A 19,530-nucleotide genomic window follows, 5' to 3' on the forward strand; every position below is an offset into this window, starting at 1 on the left:
GAGTTAGAAGTTAAAACGTTTCACTATTAAATTTCTCTATCGTGTGGGTTGTGAGGTGGAGTACCAACCTCATTAACCCTGGTGTCACAGTTACTATTGAGCTGCCAAAGGCCCCTGACATGGCTCATGTAACAACTACTTACTTACATCAGTAAGTAGTAACCGGGACCAACGGCTTTACGTGCCTTCCGCAGCACGGATTATCTTACTTTCGAACAATCGGGTCAGCCTGTAGTAATTTTTGTAACATGTCCCCACCGGGAATCGAACGCGGGACCTCTGGATCGTAAGCTCAAAGCTCAACCACTGGACCGCGGAGGTCGTTATTAAATTAATTAATGCCTTAATGAAGCTAAAACATGACGATTACGTTGGCTCCATACGTTATCGCATTATTCTGGATTTTCACATGAAAGCCAACTCCACACAGAGGCTGCGCGGGAAGCGTTTTGGGCTTTTTCTATGTTTGAGTTTCTGAGCATTACTATAGGCGACAAAACAAACAAACAAACAGCCTCCGTGGTCTAGTGGTTAGAGCGTTAGGCTCACGATCTGGAGGTCCGGGTTCGATTCCCGATGGGGACATTGTCGAAATCACTTTGTTGAGACTGTCCTTTGTTTGGTAAGGACATTACAGGCTTGAATCACCTGATTGTTTGAAAAATAAGTCCCGGCTATTAGCCGTAAAAATACCTCCACCAACCCGCAATGGAGCAGCGTGGTGGAGTATGCTCCATACCCCCTCCGGTTGTTTGAGGGGAGGCCTGTGCCCAGCAGTGGGACATATATAGGCTATTTATGTTATGTTTATGTTACTATAGGCGACGGGCTGATCGCATGTCAACGGTTCATCATCTCTGTATCAAACTTGGTCGCAATTTGTCTTCTGCATAAAATCACAATAATAAACCATTTATACATTAACGTTGAGAAGTTCGGTGGCGCAGCGGTAAACGCGCTCGGTCTGCGATCGTTGAAGTTAAGCAACTTTCGCAAAGGCCGGTCATAGGATGGGCGACCACAATAAAAAGTTTTCATCTCGAGCTCCTCCGTGCTTTGGAAGGCACGTTAAGCCGTTGGTCCCGGCTGCATTAGCAGTCGTTAATAACCACCAATCCGCACTGGGCCCGCGTGGTGGTTTAAGGCCCGATCTCCCTATCCATCCATAGGGAAGGCCCGTGCCCCAGCAGTGGGGACGTTAATGGGCTGATGATGATGACATTAACTTAGTTACTTTGTTCTTTACCTCACCGCGTCCGCGTCCAATTTTCAAGTGCACACACACACACACACATGTATATTATATGTATATTCAATTCTATCTATTTATTCTTTATTCTATGGTCTCGTTTATCGTGTGGGTTGTTTCCATGGTAACGGTACCGCCGCCTCTGTTTGCACTGGGACTTTATACCCAACGATTTGCCGGCGATAACAAATGTCGACATAATTCATGAAAGTAGGTAAGCTCCGTTTTATGGGCTGCTATTTGTTGGGAAATCTGGCGGAAATGTTGATAGATGTTCTGTCCATACATTATACATACGACGCCTCTTGTGTGACCTCATACTTCTGTTCATACAGATGTTAGATGTTCTAAAATCCGATATAATCATTTATATCGGATTTTAGAACATCTTGAGGGTTAAAATGGCCACATCGAAGCAATTCATCTAAGAAAGCAATATTGCTATTTGACATTTCTTTGCATTGCGCACAATTCAAATAGCAATATTGCTTTCTTAGATGAATTCCTTTGATGTGACCATTTTAACCCCCCTTAACACTTTAAGTGAAGTTTTAGTTATCACTAACACAGTTAGCTCGACCATTATGAACGGCGATACGGTTCACCGCCTTCACGTTGGTCTAACAGAAAGCCCGGTGAGGCGTGGGTAGGTGCTTAGTTCATCTTGCGATGGATGTACCTCTGACTACCCCAATTGGGATAATCTTTTCGGAACATTTATAAAGCTCATGATTCTATTTATAAAGCTCACTGTCACTAGCATCCTGTGTAGTCCAGTGGTTGAGGGTTGGACTCACGATCCGGAGGCCTCGGCTTCTAATCCTGGTGGGGACATATCACAATTATGCTGAGTGAGGCCCTTTTATAAAGGACACCACCACCATCGTTGACCAGTCCATACACTCAATTATTTGTATTTCTCGTGTATGTTGTTTTTATAATGTGTTTTGTTTGATTGTAAGTTGTGTGTTACTCTGTGTTTTATATTATATATTTGTTATTTGTTTTGTATTTGTATTTGTTACTGTGTGGTGTCCCTTTATAATAAACGTTTCTTTCTTTCTTTCGATAAGAAGAAGAGAACATAATACGTACATTGGAACCCCCGTTTATATCGGAAGATAATACATACATACACAGGATCACGTTTATATCTCGTTGGGGTAAGCAGAGACCACAGAATTCCACCTACAGCGACCCTGACTCTTCGGAAGAAATCCTCATCAACCCTGGTGTCAGGGCCGCCAAAGGCCCCAAAAAAGGCGCCAAACGTTGTATTATGTTGTTTATTTCGTAGTTGATTACCGTTTTTTTACCATTCTTTCATGACATAATTTAGCACTCGCTTAGACTTAGGCCGTGTTCACACGATCCAAAATAAAGTGTTGACCGAGAGCCTTTTTTTTGGACGTGACTCATTGTAGATTTGCCATAAATGGCATTAACTACTTGGCCGGACAAATGGGAAGCGCTGAGGGCTCTGACTGAGAGCAGACCAGCCCACGATAAGTATTGTGAAAATGTGTGTTACTACTTAAGAAAATCTGTATTGATTTTTTATCATGATGGTCTAAAAATGCAACGTTAAAGCAATGACGAACTTTCCAGGCTACCTTCCCCAAAACAATACAGATGGCGCTGTACAGAGGTGCTTTCGTTTCATCTTCTAATTTCATGGATAACAGACATAATCATCTTTTATTAATATATAAAAAATGTCCTCCAGCTCACCACATCGAGGCAAAGTCCCCAGAATACTGGCCACGTTGCCTATTTGGGCAAAATAACTGCCACTTCTAGGGTCGGAAATTGCCTCGGAGTCGAGTTTGTTGATAAATTAAACCGTAAGTCTCATTAAATGTAAATGTCAAATAGATAGTGCGACAAGGTTCTAAAGTGGGCACATGATATTACGCATGTAGAATGTACGGTCACGAGCATTAATATTATGTACATACACTTTGGTACCATGTCACATTAACTTTTTTGACAAATTGAACTGTAAGTCTCACTAAATGTCAAATATGCTAGTGCGACAGAGTCCTAAAGTGGGTACATTATATTGCTCATGACTGTACTAATGTGTATACACTTTGAAACCATGTCACATTAACTTTTTTGACAAATTAAACCGTTAGTCTCACTAAATGTCAAATATGTTAGTGCGACAGAGTCCTAAAGTGGGTGCAGTATGCTCATGACTGTAGACCCATGTGAACGCAGCCTACATCAAAACGAAAACACCTTGTTGTTACTAGTTAAAATAATGAGGTGTTAAAAGTTTGCCTACCGCCGTGACAAAATGAATTCATATTTGCGCCCACCGTCACAGTGTGAAGTGCTCCGAATAATTTAACTGTTTTATTTGCGACTTACATTACTAGTTGATTGATATGGGTTGGTGGCGAGCCAAATTGAAGATGGCTGCTTCTGATGTAAGTACACACTTGCTTAAGTTACGTAACTCGGTGTTTCGTGTTTGTGGAGCCAAGATTCTTGGGTTTTTTCTCCAGTAGGACTAACATAATTTTCCGTCACAAAATTCATGTTTTTTTGGGTTCTTTTTAATAATACATACATAAACTAAAAAAAAAACATAAACTCACGCCCGTAATCCCTAATGGGGTGGGCAGAGCCACAAGCAATCAAAGACAACTTGCAGCCACTGTTGATACGGTGTCGTAAGCTGGATATGATGAACCTTATGGTACCTTTTTAATAATTATAATTATATTCTATTCTATTCCTTATATTCCTTATCAGTAATGTTTAACTAGACAGAAAATATATGCAGTTACTCTGTTGCGAAATCTTGTAGAGTAGTGTTATCAGTTCCATACTTTTGCGAGCGAAAATTCCACTTGATATCAACTCAGAATCGTTCTTCAAAGTTTTCGTTACGTTGTCACTAACCTGTATAAACTGCTACAGTAGTATATCAATACCACAAGCATCCTGGGATATTACTATTATACCTACGTGCCTTTTTTTGTTATTTTTGTATCCTCTGTTGTAAATAATATTGTTTACTTGCTTTTGTCCTCATGCAATGAAGTTATACATTATTACACGCCGGTTTGATCATTACAATGTGTTTTCCCGTATAACCTGCCGGAAGACTTATTCACGAATGACGATTGATCATTGATGACTGATTGATGACACTTTCGCTTATTGAATCACTGAATGTAGGAACTTATTTAATTGTTTTATTCGGTCAATAAATGTTTCGACACACATCATGTCCGCTTACCTAATCTGAAGATTTGACAGGTCCGGTTTTTTACAGAAGCGACTCTTTACAGAACGGCCTCTGTGGTCTAGTGGTTGAGCGTTGGGGTCACGATCCGGAGGCCCCGGGTTCGCATCCCGGTGGGGACATATCACAAAAATCACTTTGTTACAAGTTGATGACCTGATTGTCCGAAAGTAAGATGATCCGTGCCTCGGAAGGCACGTAAAGCAGTTGGTCCCGGTTACTACTTACTGATGTAAGTACGTAGTCGTTACACGTGTCATGTCAGGGGCCTTTGGCGGCTCAATAGTAACCCTGAGCCAGGGTTGATGAGGTTGGTAATCCGCCTCATAACCCACACGATTTAAGTAAATAAAAGACCAAAAAAAAACCCACACGATAGAAGTACTACTATAAGCCGACGTTATCCTTTCAAGAAGCGTCAAATCTGAAGGTCAAGATAGCTGCTAATATTTCCGGAGTGTTAATGATCGACTTTGAAGGTCATAGTTTATATGTACCTCGAAATATGGAACCTGTTTGATTTTATGATAGAATCAAAGTATAAGATGGCCAGGTATGCTCAATCCTATGACAATCCGCCATTGCTAGCCGCTTGATGACGTAAGTGTTACCATTAAATTGGCATCTCCAACAATCCAAGGACGTTTTATTATTGAAAAATAAGTGAATATTACTAAGTAAATAATGCATTTAATTACTATTACTTGTCAAATACATTAATATCATTAAAATTATAAATACGGCCTCCGTGGTCCAGTGGTTGAGCATTGTGCTCACGATCCGGAGGTCCCGGGTTCAAATCCCGGTGGGGACATATCACAAAAATCACTTTGTGATCCCTAGTTTGGTTAGGACATTACAGACTGATCACCTGATTGTCCGAAAGTAAGATGATCCGTGCTTCGGAAGGCACGTTAAGCCGTTGGTCCCGGTTACTACTTACTGATGTAAGTAAGTAATCGTTACATGAGCCATGTCAGGGGCCTTTGGCGGCTCAATAGAAACCCTGACACCAGGGTTGATGGGGTTGGTACTCCATCTCACAACCCTCACGATAGAAGAAGATTGTAAATAAACATTTTACTAAAAGTTCAAAATTTCCTTGCAAAGTAAATAATTATAAAAATATTGGTCATGGGGTAATATATTTTTTACCAAATGGCAACGCAGGGCGGGATGACGTCATCCAGCTGACCTTGAAATGTTAGCTGTCACTTTTGAGCATACCTGGTTTTCTTATACCGTAGAAAGAATAAAACATCAATTGCGCGCGTAATTTACATCGGACTGAGCAGAGCCTATATTATCTTGAATTTAGTACATTCATTATCGGGTGGCGAACGAAATTTACGGAATCATTACATTACATAAACCCACCTCTATTTCCCACCGGGGTAAGCAGAGTCTATCCCATTTGCTTCGATCCTGACACACTTCTCTTGCTTCCTCCACATTCATCAATCGTTTCATACACGCACGCCAGTCCAGTACAGTCAAGAGCAATATAATGTACCCACTTCAGGACTCTGTCGCACTAAGATATTTGACATTTAGTGAGACTTACAGTTCAATTTGTCAAAAAAGTTAATGTGACATGGTACCAAAGTGTATACATATTAATGCTCGTGACTGTACTAAACCTTTTTCATTTTTATAGGTAATTTATACAAAGGCCCAATAAAAAGATTTTCCTAGATATATATATTTTTTTAATTTTGTAAGTCATGTAGACAAAAACCAGTATCAAGTATCCACAAAGACGAACCACTGGAAAAGGTCCATTTACTAAACAGATGCATGCATAACCGGATATCGAACTTGTAACCTTTTGCAGGCAATACCCACCCAGTGTATCGGGCGAGTAATACCCAACTTCCAGGTATGTTCTGTGACCTCATGGCATTATCCACGAAACTATGGCCATAGGCCAAGTTATGCACTAGTGCTAACTTGTGAATGTTTTAAATGTCGTAATAAATAACTTAAACGTTTAATTTTCTGACTCTTTACAAATAAACAAGTCGCCATAATATATATATATATATATTTTTTGGGCGCCTCCATTGTGTATTTAATGTCTATAATGTGCCTGGTTAATGACAGTATTTATTAGGCCCCAGACTTGCATGAAGGCATTGACGAGGCCTAAGATGGAGCTTGCCCAGAAGGTGCCTGTTCACTCTGGCCTTGAAAGCACCCGGGTTATATGCATTCGGAAATACAGAAGACTACAAAGAATTCCACTCCCTTCCTCCCAGTAGCCGGAAAGCAATGGATGAGACTTGGACAGGACCGGAAAGGCGTGAAAGAGAGGAGGCATATACCCAGCAGTGGGTGGAAACAGGCTGAGTAGAGATAGAAAGGCAATAGGCTCGTATTACTCGAGGAGTGGGTATATTCCAAGTGTAACCTCTGCCTACCCCATCGGGGATACAGGCGTTATGCTATGTTGAATAACGTTTATTAAAATACTTAATCGCCTTAAAAAAATAAATTAAAATAGCTTTATTTCAGATTACAATGATACATTCAAATAAATTAAAATAAAATCAGATAAAACAAATAAAATATAAAACAATGATCACGAAATAGGTACATACATTTATTTTCATTTTTTAATTAATATATTTATATTAATACCTTCTTTCTCACCGGCATCGATGCAGGCCTTATCATAGCGTTGCGAAACTATTGTTTTTACGTTTTCATTGCCCAATTGTTTTGTTACGTACGAAGTAAATATAAACAATAGGCTTTGTGATAATTATTAAAGTGATGTAATGAGGGCTAGGCCAGGTTCCCCACAAAAAAATAGATGGCGCCATATAAACGTTATTACTTTTTAAAAGAGTAATATTAATTAAATACAGATCTCGGAGGAGCTCGGTGGCGCAGCGGTTCACGCGCTCGGTCTGCGATTGTTGAAGTTAAGCAACTTTCGCAAAGGCCGGTCATAGGATGGGTGACCACAAAAAAAAGTTTTCTTCTGGAGCTCCTCCGTGCTTCGGAAGGCACGTTAAGCCGTTGGTCCCGGCTGTATTAGCAGTCGTTAATAACCATCAATCCGCACTGGGCAAATTTCGCTCACCGTCAAGCTAGCAAGTGCAATAAAACATGGCTATAAATCCAGAACCGTGATGGTACTAATTTTTTTACAACAGGTACTATTTTTTTCAATAAGAGTACTAATTTTTGGTATGGTCAAATTATTTTTTCGTGCCCATTTTTTTTTTGAGGCCGCTAGCTTGACGCACACCTTTCAAACCTCTTTCTTCTGTTCCGTGGGACAACCATCTCAAAGCGAACTAAGTACCAACATCTCACCGAGATTTTTGTCTGTGTTTGAAGTATAAACTCCGCCTTAACCCGAACTAAACTAACTAGTTCTTGTTCACAATGGTCAGTAGTTGTTGGATTGTATGCCGTTGCCAACTCTCTGTGGTCGCGGTTTCTCTTTCCGTACTTTACAAAGGATTAATTAAGTAACAAGTATATACAGTTCGGCCACAACCTGGACCGGACACTTCATACAAAACCCCTTTGCTTTAAGCTGAGGGCACGTTAAGCCGTTGGTCCCGGCTATTAGCCGTAAAAACACCTCCACCAACCCGCAGTGGAGTAGCGTGGTGGAGTATTCTCCATACCCCCTCCTTTGTTGATTGAGGGGAGGCCTGTGCCCAGCTGTGGGACGTATAATAGGCTGTTTATGTATGCTTACGATCTCGCTTAGATACAAGCAATCTATAATACCTATCCTTGTAATATCCAGTTTTATCTACCTATACTAGATATTTTCCTCGTGTTGCAAAGCACATAATGTTGCTTATAGGTCAAAGTTTATGTTCTAGAATGTGTTAGATTTTATTACCTTGTTTAGTTACGATAGTCGGACATCTTCATCCCATGTGACTTTTGGTGTAGGCAGTGAGTAAGAACATTATGAGAGTAGATGTTTATTATGCCAAAATTATCGTAAGCGTCGGAATTCTGTCCGTTCCTACGCCATTATTTTATCTATTCTATAAATAAATAATAATAAAATATACTTTATTGAGTAGAATGATGACGGTTTACAGTAAATGTTACCTTATTTGTTAGATATATTAATGGACTCGTATCAATAGTACTTAGGTGGGTAGGGTTAATCTATAGGTGATAAACTGTAATAAACACGACATTATTTATTTAAAGCCTTGATCATTGGTGTAGAGGTTATAGAGCGATGGGCCACGATCTGGACGTTAGAGTTCGATTCCCGATAGGGACATTGCCGAAATCTTGTCCTTGACAAATTGAACTGTAAGTCTCACTAAATGTCAAATATGTTAGTGCGACAGAGTCCAAAGCGCGTACATTATATTGCTCATGATTGTACCACAGGACCACAGTAACTATTATGTTACGTTATTTTTTATGTTCTAAGCATTTATAAAATACACGTAGGAATAGGTGCAAAAGGAATTATTTCGGTGTACAGTCATGAGCAATATAATGTACCCACTTTAGGACTCTGTCACACTAACATATTTGACATTTAGTGTTACAGTTCAATGTTGTAGTTACAGTTCAATGTGTCAAAAAAGTTAATGTGACATGGTACCAAAGTGTATACATATTAATGCTCGTGACCGTACTTTTTAGGTATTTGATAAATTCTGAATGAAAAGATAAGATAAGCGATTGGATGAGACCGTATTGTCGCACAATCGATGTATTACACTTAAGTTATCACATTTAGGTGTTCAGGAACTACTTCTTCATTAAGGAGCGACTGAAAAACAGCGTCTGTTTCTTCGGAAATAGACACAATGCTGAGTTCGTGCTAGTTATGTGCTAATTATGTACTAAGTTTTAAAAATTGTTTTATGATATTTTGTTGTTTTTACTCTGTTTGTAACACTTTGTATGTAATGTGTCACAATTTGTTGAATAAACATTTTCTCTCTCTCTCTCTCTTCTTCTATCGTGGGGGTTGTGAGGTGGAGTACCAACCTCATCAACCCTGGTGTCAGGGTTACTATTGAGCCGCCAAAGGCCTCTGACATGTCTCATGTAACGACTACTTAGTTACATCAGTAAGTAGTAACCGGGATCACCGGCTTAACGTACCTTCCGAAGCACGGATCATCTTACTTTCGGACAATCAGCTGATCAGCCTGTGTATTTTGTACATCGATGTCTCAGTGGTCCAGTGGTTAAGCGTCGGGCTCACGACCCGGAGATCAAGGGTTCGACTGCCTGCTGGCAGATTGCGGCGTAGCGTTTGTTTTATATTTATAGACCATAAAAAAGATGTTTCATTCAAATTCAAAAATATCTTTATTCAGTAGGTAACATAGTTATACTTTGAATCGTCAATTTTTACATAACGAACGTCTCATCCGCCTAAAACTACTGCAGCTTCTCACAACCTGTATAGCCGGGGAAAAGAAGCTGCAAGAAAAACCTCGGCACAGGGCCCTAGACGTTCTTTAAAAAAATAAACATAAAATATTGGTATACAATTGAGTAATTTAGCTGCCTAATATCAGTTCTCAGACAGTTAATCCCATGCATTCATATCTTCTAAATAATCACTAACTTTATAATAACCTTTTTGTAAAGTTTTTGTTTAACTACTGTCTTAAAACAGTTGAAAGGCAAATTCTGAATGTCAATGGGAATCTTATTGTAAAAACGTATACATTGCCCCTTAAAAGATTTAGTAATCTTATGTAATCGACTGACTTGTAAAGCAAGTTTATTATTATTCCTGGTATTAACAATGTGCCGATCGCTATTTTTTGCAAATAATCCTATATGTTTTTTTTTTCAAAAAGAGATTCTTGTGAATTCGTTCCAAGTAGTTCCCATACCCAGTGGTTAATGGGATTTTGAATAAGGAAAACGCGATTTAGCCCTTTGTTATATTATGTATTTTGTGGCATTACCGGGAATGTTGGTCGATCCTTTGACAGTAATTAAAAAGAAACTGTAAAAAAGATTATCATAAGGTTAGAGTATTTTTGGCAGGAACGGGAACGGGACGGTTGCTTTCTTCATTGAATAATCTAAATAATTAATACGAAGTGGTGTTTTGTGGTTAATGATCGCATTAAGTTAGTCGGAAAACAGTCGCGATAGTGTTATTATATCGGAATATTCAATAAACAAAGTGTTCCTATATATCTGTTATCGCTTCGTGCCAACAAGCCGCTTCATAACTCGAGAGTCTGCTCCGAAGGTGGGGGGTTAGGTTTCATCATTCATCGTCATCACCTTTCATCAATTCATTAATCATCATCGAGAAAAAAGTACATAAGACATGGTTGTATGGGCGTAGTTCCCTTTGCCTTGCCCTTCCGGGAAAACCAAAACTAAAAAAAAATCATAAGGTTAGTGATTATTTAAAAGATATGAATGCATGCGGTTAACTGTCTAGGTAGGTATATTAGGCAGTCAAATTACTAAATTGTAACGTCTAGGGCCCTGTGCCGAGGTTTTTCTTGCAGCTTCTTTTCGCCGGCTATACAGTTTGTGTGAAGCTGAAGTAGTTTTAGGCGGATGAGACGTACGTTGTGTTAAAAAATACAAATCTGTCGATATAGCTCACGAGCTTATGTTATGTATATTATGTTATAATATTTTTCTTTAGGTAGCTTTTAGAGGAGCTCGGTGGCGCAGCGGTAAACGTGCTCGGTCTGCGATTGTTGAAGTTAAGCAACTTTCGCAAAGGCCGGTCATAGGATGGGTGCCCACAAAAAAAAGTTTTCATCTCGAGCTCCTCCGTGCTTAGGAAGGCACGTTAAGACGTTGGTCCTGGCTGCATTAGCAGTCGTTAATAACCATCAATCCGCACATGGTTTAAGGCTCGATCTCCCTATCCATGCATAGGAAAGGCCCGTGCCCCAGCAGTGGGGACGTTAATGGGCTGATGATGATGAGGTAGCTTTCTAGGTGTGTTAATGTGGCTGTCGACTTGAAAGTTTTCAACAATTCTTCCCGCATGTCGCAGGATGCGTACACGGAGGTGTCAGTGGGGACAGGCGCGGGGGCGGAGCCCGAGATGGCGGAGCATTGCCACTGGAAGTGCCGCACGGAGCCCCCTAGCGCCGTGCCGCAGCTGTTGGCCGCGCTCGTGCTGTGCTCGCTCTTCATGGTGAGTACGGGGGCGGAAGCCTATGAAACAGCAGCATAGAATAAACACAATATCTAATATGTATTTCTGTGTTTGTGGTGTTGAATGGTGTGTGTGGTGTGTGAGAATGGTGTGTGTGGTGTGTGTGAATGGTGTGTGTGGTATGTGTGTGTGTGTGTGATGTTTTCAACTTCAGCTGCTCTTCTATCGTGTGGGTTGTGAGGTGAAGTACTAACCTCATCAACCGTGGTGTCACTTCAGCTTATGGTGAGTAAAATATAAGTTGTTGCTCCCCAGCTGTGCGAGCTGGTGGGCGGCTACGTGGCGGGCAGCCTGTCGGTGATGTCGGACGCCGCGCACATGCTGAGCGACTGCGGGGGCTTCGCCCTCGCGCTGCTCGCCTTCCACTGCGCCAAACGGCACCCCGACCACCACATGTCCTACGGGTACAAACGGGCTGGTAAGAAATAGTAGGATAATTTACGAACTTCTGATGAAACCTGATGAACCACCTCCTGTAGATTTGTCTTTACTGTTTCAAAGGCTACGTTCCTCAAAAACAATATAGATGGCGCTGTACAGATTTTCCTTCTTTTAACCTTCAATTTTTTTTTGTGTGACTTATTGTCACACAAGTTAAGCAACTTTCGCAAAGGCCGGTCATAGGATGGGTGACCACAAAAGAAAATGTTTTCATCTCGAGCTCCTCCGTGCTTCGGAAGGCACGTTAAGCCGTTGGTCCCGGCTGCATTAGCAGTCGTTAATAACCAATCCGCACTGGGCCCGCGTGATGGTTTAAGGCCCGATCTCCCTATCCATCCATAGGGAAGGCCCGTGCCCCAGCAGTGGGGACCTTAATGGGCTGATGATGATGATGTGACTTATTGTAGATTTGCCGCAGATAGCATTAACTACTTGGCCGGACAAATGGGGAGCGCTGAAGGCTCTCACCCGGTTTCTAATTTCATTCTTCTATCGTGTGGATTGTGAGGTGAATTACCAACCCCATCAACCCTGGTGTCAGGGTTATTACTGAGCCGCCATAGGCCCCTGACATGACTCATGTAACGACTACGTACTTACATCAGTAAGTAATAACTGGCACCAACGGCTTAACGTGCCTTCCGAAGCACGGATCCTTTTACGTTTTGGAAAATCAGGTGATCAGCCTGTAATGTCCTAACGAAACTAGGGATCACAAAGTGATTTTTGTGATTTTTCCCCACCGGGATTCGAACCCGGGGCCTCCAGATCGTGAGCACAACGCTCAACCACTGGACTACAGAGGTCGTTCTAATTTCATTTATCTTCTAATATATAAAAGGAGAAACTGACTGACTGACATATCAACGCACAGCCTAAACGGCTAAACGTAGGCACTTGAAATTTGGAAGGGACGTAGCTTAGGTACCGTAGAGGTGCACTAAGAAAGGAATTCCCGGAATTCCCACGGGAACGGGAATTAGCGGGAAAATCCTTTTGTATGCAAAGAGAGGATCTTTCTTTCTTTCTGTTTTTTTTTTTTTGTCTTTTTATTTTGTTAAGCCAGTCATTAAAAACTTTTGTATTTCTTTGTTTTAACATAAGTGCGTAAACTAGCTAGCTTAAGTAACATAATTATCCAGGAGAGAGGCATCATAGGCTGTAATACAAGTATTTATATACTTAGTCAGCTATGGTACCTACCTATTTATACCTGTGTCCAAGACTAAGCTATTTTAAGGAAAAAATTGTAACTACTTTTTTGGCAATAAAAATTATTATTATATTATTATTATTATGAAAAATCTAAACCGCTTAAATTAGACGCTTGAAATTTGGCATGCAGGTACCTTAGTTTACTTAAAGCTTAGTTGCAACAGGATATTGTAAAATTCCCACGGAAACGGGAGTTAGAGGGAAGAAACATTTGTATGAAAAAATCTAAACTGCATAAGTTAGATGCTTGAAATTTGATATGCACTCCCACACACACAAAGATCTCTCTTTTCTAACACGCCACGCGGACGAAGTCGCGGGCAAAAGCTAGTTAGATTTAATAAATTAATTTAAAACGTTTGCATTCCAGAGGTCCTGGGCGCGATGGTGTCAGTCCTGCTGATCTGGGTGTTGACCGGGATATTCGTGTACGTGGCTGCGGCCCGGCTGCACAGCGGCGAGTACAACGTGGAGCCGGACTACATGATGCTGGTCTCCGGCTGCGGGGTCATCTTCAATGTCATCCTCGCGCTGGTGCTGCACGGCTGCGCCTCGGATATAGGTCAGTATTGCACCCACTAATTGGATAGGTACTTGACAGATTTCCGATATTTTAAAAAATACAAGCGCTCATTTTATACCTAATAAAATATTTTATTTTCTCGTAATCATAGAAAAAAAAAAACATTATTTTTCTTCTATTATTTCAAATTTCGCGCCAAAACGGTTGTCACGTGACATTTCGTCCAGTGACGTCACATCTTAATAAAAAAAGTTGTTAAGCAGTATAACTTGAAACCTGACAGATAGTTTTTTTTATGAAATGTGACGTCACACGAAGTTCATTGCTTCGATGTGGTGTGTTTAACCCCCCTGCCGTTGCCCCAGCGCACCACCACTCGCACGGCGGCGCCGCGTGCCGCGCGCACGCGCACGCCGCCCCGCCCCCCGCCCCGCGCCCGCGGTGGGCGTGGCGCGCGCACAAGCACGCACACACCAACGGCTCGCTCAACGGAGACTACACCATGAAGGAGCTGACAAGCGACGTTGCTGTTAGTAACGCCCAGCCTAGGTTAGTAGTCAAATTGGTAATTTAAAAAAAAATGTAAGGGAACATTTTCACGATCACTAACTCCAGGAAGGATGCGAATCAACTAAAGCAACAATCATCGCATACCATAGAGTAAGACAGAAGACGCCATTGCATACAATCATAGGTAGCGGACCTAACTAGTTGACCAGCTAGTTCCGCCCATACAACATAGATGGCGCTTACCGGTCCTGAAACGCGGTATTGAAGTTTTCACGACGCGACGCATATATAGGAAAGTCAACTTGACACCTTTGCATCGACGATTCCTAGTCACAGCCCGGACACTTCATATAAAAATCTAATTCTTATCGCCCGCCTGACGCGCAAGTGCGAGCGAGACAGAGACAGTTCACGTCCCGTCCCCCCCTACTCCTTAGCGGCTTACGGCCATTTAAGACTAAAGTAAGACCCAGAGGGTGTCGACTTAACTAATGCCAAGAATATTTCAAATATTATCAAAATTTCAAATCATATCTCATCTTTGAAACTTATCTCTTTGCACTACGTCAATTCCCTCTTCAGTTAGGATGAAAAAAGAACAAAAACTATGAAAAAAAAAATACTGTAGTCCCTCTGCCTAAAGTAAGCCCTGATTAAATTTGTTTCTTCAATCAACTGTTTATTGTAAACCATAGACATTTACTATCTATCCACCTAGTATTATCCTGTCTTTAACAAGGTTCGCTTACCTAACCTGAAAATTTGACAGGTCCGGTTTTTTACAGAAGCGACCGCCTGTCTCTCCCTCCAACCCGCAAAGAAAAAACCAGCCCAATACAGGTTAGGTCACATACCTCCGAAAATGCATTTCTCGGGACTGTGGGATTCCTCACGATGTTTTCCTTCGCCGCTGAGCACGTGATAAAAAAAAGAAATAATAATAAAATAATTGTTTATTGTCATAGAAAAAGATCGACACAACATTGGGTACTACAGCTAGGACACACAAATGCTACAGAAGTATAACCCTGCTACCTGAACTAGGAGACCTGTATCTCAGGAAGCAGTGTTCAGCAATTACATCTTTTATAACGTCGGTTTAGGCAGACCATTGTTAAACTGAATTTATTTGACAATAAACTGTGCTTAAATAAGAACAAATAAACATGCATTTTGTATGTTAATTGTGTATGTGTGTGTGTTTGTGTGTGACTGTGTGAGTGCTTGCGTTAGCCCAATCATTTATGATCCAAAAATGAATTCGAAAACAAATTCTACAACCATTGATTTTAGGTAACTCTAGATAGACACCAAACATAAAACGTAGAGATTTGAAATTGTATTTATTATCAGGAACATAAACCTGCGTGCGGCTCTCATCCACGTTATAGGAGACCTCATACAGAGCTGCGGAGTGCTGCTAGCCTCCGTGATCATCAAGTTCTATGTGAGTATAGAACAATAAAATTGCTATTCAAAATTCTAGATTAAGTAAATTAAATTCATCTTTTTTGGGGTTATGTATACGTTTTTACAATAAAATACCAGATAATATTTTAAATTTGTCAGAAAATAAATTTAAAGCTCATGTGAAGCTTACTTTATGTAAAAAAACTTATTATAAGGTTAATGACTACCTAAATGATAAAAATGTCTGGTATTGAATGTGTTCCTCTAGTTATTAAATAACTTGTAATGTATATCCTCATTGGTTTTTAAAAGATGTGTTGCTGTTGCAGTTTCTTGTCATTTCTTCTCCTCAGCCTTATGGCTGTTATCACCTTGCGAAATGACGTAAATTCAAAAATGTTACATTGACCTCAACAAGTTTATCCATGATAATTACGTTGAATAAATGATTCTGATTTCTGAGTACCCACTCTACAATACAATACAAGAACCCCTGGTTGTTCTGTTTAATGCTAATCTTCTTCTATCGTGTGGGTTGTGAGATGGAGTACCAACCCAATCAACCCTGGTGTCAGGGTTACTATTGAGCCGCCAAAGGCCCCTGACATGGCTCATGTAACGACTACGTACTTACATTAGTAAGTAGTAACCACGGCTTAATGCTAATAGGTTTATGTAATATGTGTGCAGCCTATGTGGTGAGTTGGAGGACTTGGAGGATGTGCAACACTTGTTGATGGAATGTGCCAAGAACGAGAGTTTGGATCATTGGGTCTGTGTAAATATAACTTAGGAATTTTTCAGTCCATTTTATCAACACCAGTTTCAGACGCCGCGAGACTAGTTTTCGACATGGTCATTGCATCTCGGCAATGATTGTCTCTGTTTTCCTATTATTATTTTTTGTTTGGTAATTATTATAAGGTTACAATGGGATTGGCATATCCAATAGGATAAAAATCCCAAAGCTAAAGATATTAAAAAAAAAAATGTGTGCAGCCGTCCGCGCAGTTCATCGACCCGGTGTGCACGTTCGTGTTCAGCGTGCTGGTGCTGCTGACGTCGGCGCGGGTGGTGAGAGACGCGCTCAACATGCTCATGCAGGCCGTGCCGCCCGGGTTCAGGTACATCATCATCAGCCCATTAACGTCCCCACTGCCGGGGCACGGGCCTTCCCTATGGATGGATAGGGAGATCGGGCCTTAAACCATCACGCGGGCCCAGTGCGGATTGATGGTTATTAACGACTGCTAATGCAGCCGGGACCAACGGCTTAACGTGCCTTCCGAAGCACGGAGGAGCTCGAGATGAAAACTTTTCATCAACCCTGGTGTCAGGCTTACTCTTGAGCCGCCAAAGGCCCCTGACATGATTCATGTAACGACTACGCACATACATCAGTAAGTAGTAACCGGGATCAACGGCTTAACGTGCCTTCCGAAGCACGGATCGTCTTACTTTCGGACAATCAGGTGATCAGCCTATGAAAAAACCTGAAAAAAGCCCGAAGAATAATGTGATGAGATCCCATTCGAGGATTAACGGAATTGGGCGAATCTCCTTGAGTTATCATTTTTATTGTTCTATCACAAACAAACAGGTTTTATCGTTTTCAGCTATCCTAACTTTACATTTTTTTATGAACTAGACGAGATCCCAATACCGCGGGATCTCGAATTTGCGATCTCGAGTCGGGATTGCATTCCCTAGTCGTACTGTAACATTCAATGTTAAGTTTTAGCCCCTCGGTTTAGATTTTATTTTATTATATTAGATACCGGGAGCTAGTGTCGGCGCTGGCGGCCATCCCGGGCGTCCGCCACGTCCACTCGGTCCACGTGTGGGCGCTCTCCACGCACCACGTCGAGATGACTGCGCACGTCGTTGTGGGTGAGTACCATCATTGAATAAACAACAGTACTACGTATAGAAGGGACACCACCCCGCCACGTTATCTTGATCGTTATCTTCAGTGGCGGCTTTAGGGCGGTGCGAGGGGTCCTACCGCAAAATCGACCAAGATTGGTTCACCCTGGCCGCAAACTAAAACTTCATCGGGTTAGATTGCGGCCATATAAAGCTCATACCGGGTGGCCGTAAACAACGTTTTTAAAAGATTTTAATTGGTAAATTTTGGTGGTCGTAAATTAATGGAATACTTTTGTTTTTTAAGGGGCTGAGGGGTGCCTCTTTAAGGTCTCGCACCACCTAAATATTTTGCTAGGTCGGTCACTGGTTACCATATAGTGAAAACCACCTAAGATTTCTGCCCTCGTGGTACAGCAACGGCACCGCGGCGCGGCTATAGTAGCTTCAATCTATAGTCGTACAACATCTATCTGCGTAGATAGTATTTGCTGCCGATAAAATTCGGTTACTGTACCACGGGAGCACAGCAGTGCTTCTGCAACAAAACCTCTCAAACAAACGATTTCTTTCAATCAATTTGAATGCGGGTAAAAATTGTGATCATTTTTTTTTTACCTAAATTGAAACCTGTGTGTTTATTGCGTGGATTTGTCAACAGAAAACATATCCGAATGTGATTAGTGCCTGAAAGATTACGAATCTAAACATAGCTCTCGTGAAATCATCAGGCGCAATAATTTACTGCAATGTCGCCAGAACGTTACAATTTGGGTAATTTTTCAAGTAAAACTCCTGTTTTTCTTTTGCAACTAGTTGAAACTAATTCATAGAATCTGATAAACTTCAAAGTGCAGACTCTCTATTTTAGCGTTTATCGCTGTCGGTATTTGGTCCACTAGGGTCGATTAATTCTTTCAAATATAATCCTCAGACGACGCCCCGAGACAATTGGGCACTGTTCTCATTTGTCTGTCATTTGTCTCTCACAATTGGGCACTCAGACCTGTTTTCTTCAATTTTCTACTGGGTGAGAGCCCCGCGCTCCCCATTTGTCTCTCTAATCTCTCAAATCTACAATAAATCATGTAAAAAATGGTAAAATTGTACCGTTCTCCTGCCAGACGAGCTGACGGATACGGAGCAAGTGCTGCGTGCGTGCCAGCAGCTGGCTCGGCGCGACTTCTCGCTGTCGGCGGCCACCGTGCAGGTGGAGCGCGCGCCCCCCGTGGCCGCCTGCCGCGCCTGCCGCCAGCCGCCCGCCGCCACCTGACACCTGCGGACGCTCTCGCACTAGCCGCAGGTTGGTTCATACACATTACACATACATACAGTCATGAGCAATATAATGTACCCACTTTAGGACTCTGTCGCACTAACATATTTGACATTTAGTGAGACTTACAGTTCAATTTGTCAAAAAAGTTAATGTGACATGGTACCAAAGTGTATACATATGAATGCTCGTGACCGTACATCCACGCTTGTAACACTAATCCCGACTCGAGATCGCAAATGCGAGATCCCGCGGGATTGGAAACATCAATCCCGCGAGATCCCAAAATTTCCGGGATCTCGTCTAGTTCATAAAACATGTAAAATTAGGATGGCTGAAAACGATGAAAACTGATTGTTTGTGATGGTGAGGTTAATTAAAACAAAATTATTTTTTTAAAGACAAAAGGCTAACAAATTCAATACAATATTACTAATCAATACAATATGCAATATTACTAACTAAACAATTGAGTTTACTTTCGAAATCAGCATAATCAAATCAAAAAGTATAACTCAAGGAGATTCGCCCAATCCCTTCAATCTCGAATGGGATCTCGTCATATTATGCTTCGGGATTGATCTCGAAAAATTAAACTAGATCTCGCGAGAGTTTAGAGCGA

General features: G+C 41.3%; 1 protein-coding gene across 3 annotated transcripts in view; it reads left to right on the forward strand.

Annotated features, from left to right (window-relative positions):
* The window catches only part of LOC126376596 (zinc transporter 2-like), a 31,689-nt gene that overhangs the window by 5,283 nt on the left and 6,876 nt on the right, over positions 1–19,530 (forward strand). The window contains exons 1-10 of one of the 3 annotated variants that reach the window (XM_050024087.1): positions 3,554–3,684; positions 6,343–6,387; positions 11,503–11,646; positions 11,923–12,085; positions 13,694–13,885; positions 14,212–14,395; positions 15,710–15,803; positions 16,766–16,890; positions 17,541–17,656; positions 18,757–18,935. In XM_050024087.1, the coding sequence (XP_049880044.1) occupies positions 3,643–3,684; positions 6,343–6,387; positions 11,503–11,646; positions 11,923–12,085; positions 13,694–13,885; positions 14,212–14,395; positions 15,710–15,803; positions 16,766–16,890; positions 17,541–17,656; positions 18,757–18,905 (1,254 nt within the window). In that variant the 5' untranslated portion in view covers positions 3,554–3,642 and the 3' untranslated portion in view covers positions 18,906–18,935. Of the gene's footprint in view, positions 1–3,551; positions 3,685–6,342; positions 6,388–11,502; positions 11,647–11,922; positions 12,086–13,693; positions 13,886–14,211; positions 14,396–15,709; positions 15,804–16,765; positions 16,891–17,540; positions 17,657–18,756; positions 18,936–19,530 lie in introns of those variants that run through there. The other 2 variants (XM_050024088.1, XM_050024086.1) reach the window with 2 other exon arrangements.

The sequence above is a fragment of the Pectinophora gossypiella genome, chromosome 21, assembly GCF_024362695.1.
Source record: "Pectinophora gossypiella chromosome 21, ilPecGoss1.1, whole genome shotgun sequence".
Lineage (NCBI taxonomy): Eukaryota > Metazoa > Arthropoda > Insecta > Lepidoptera > Gelechiidae > Pectinophora > Pectinophora gossypiella.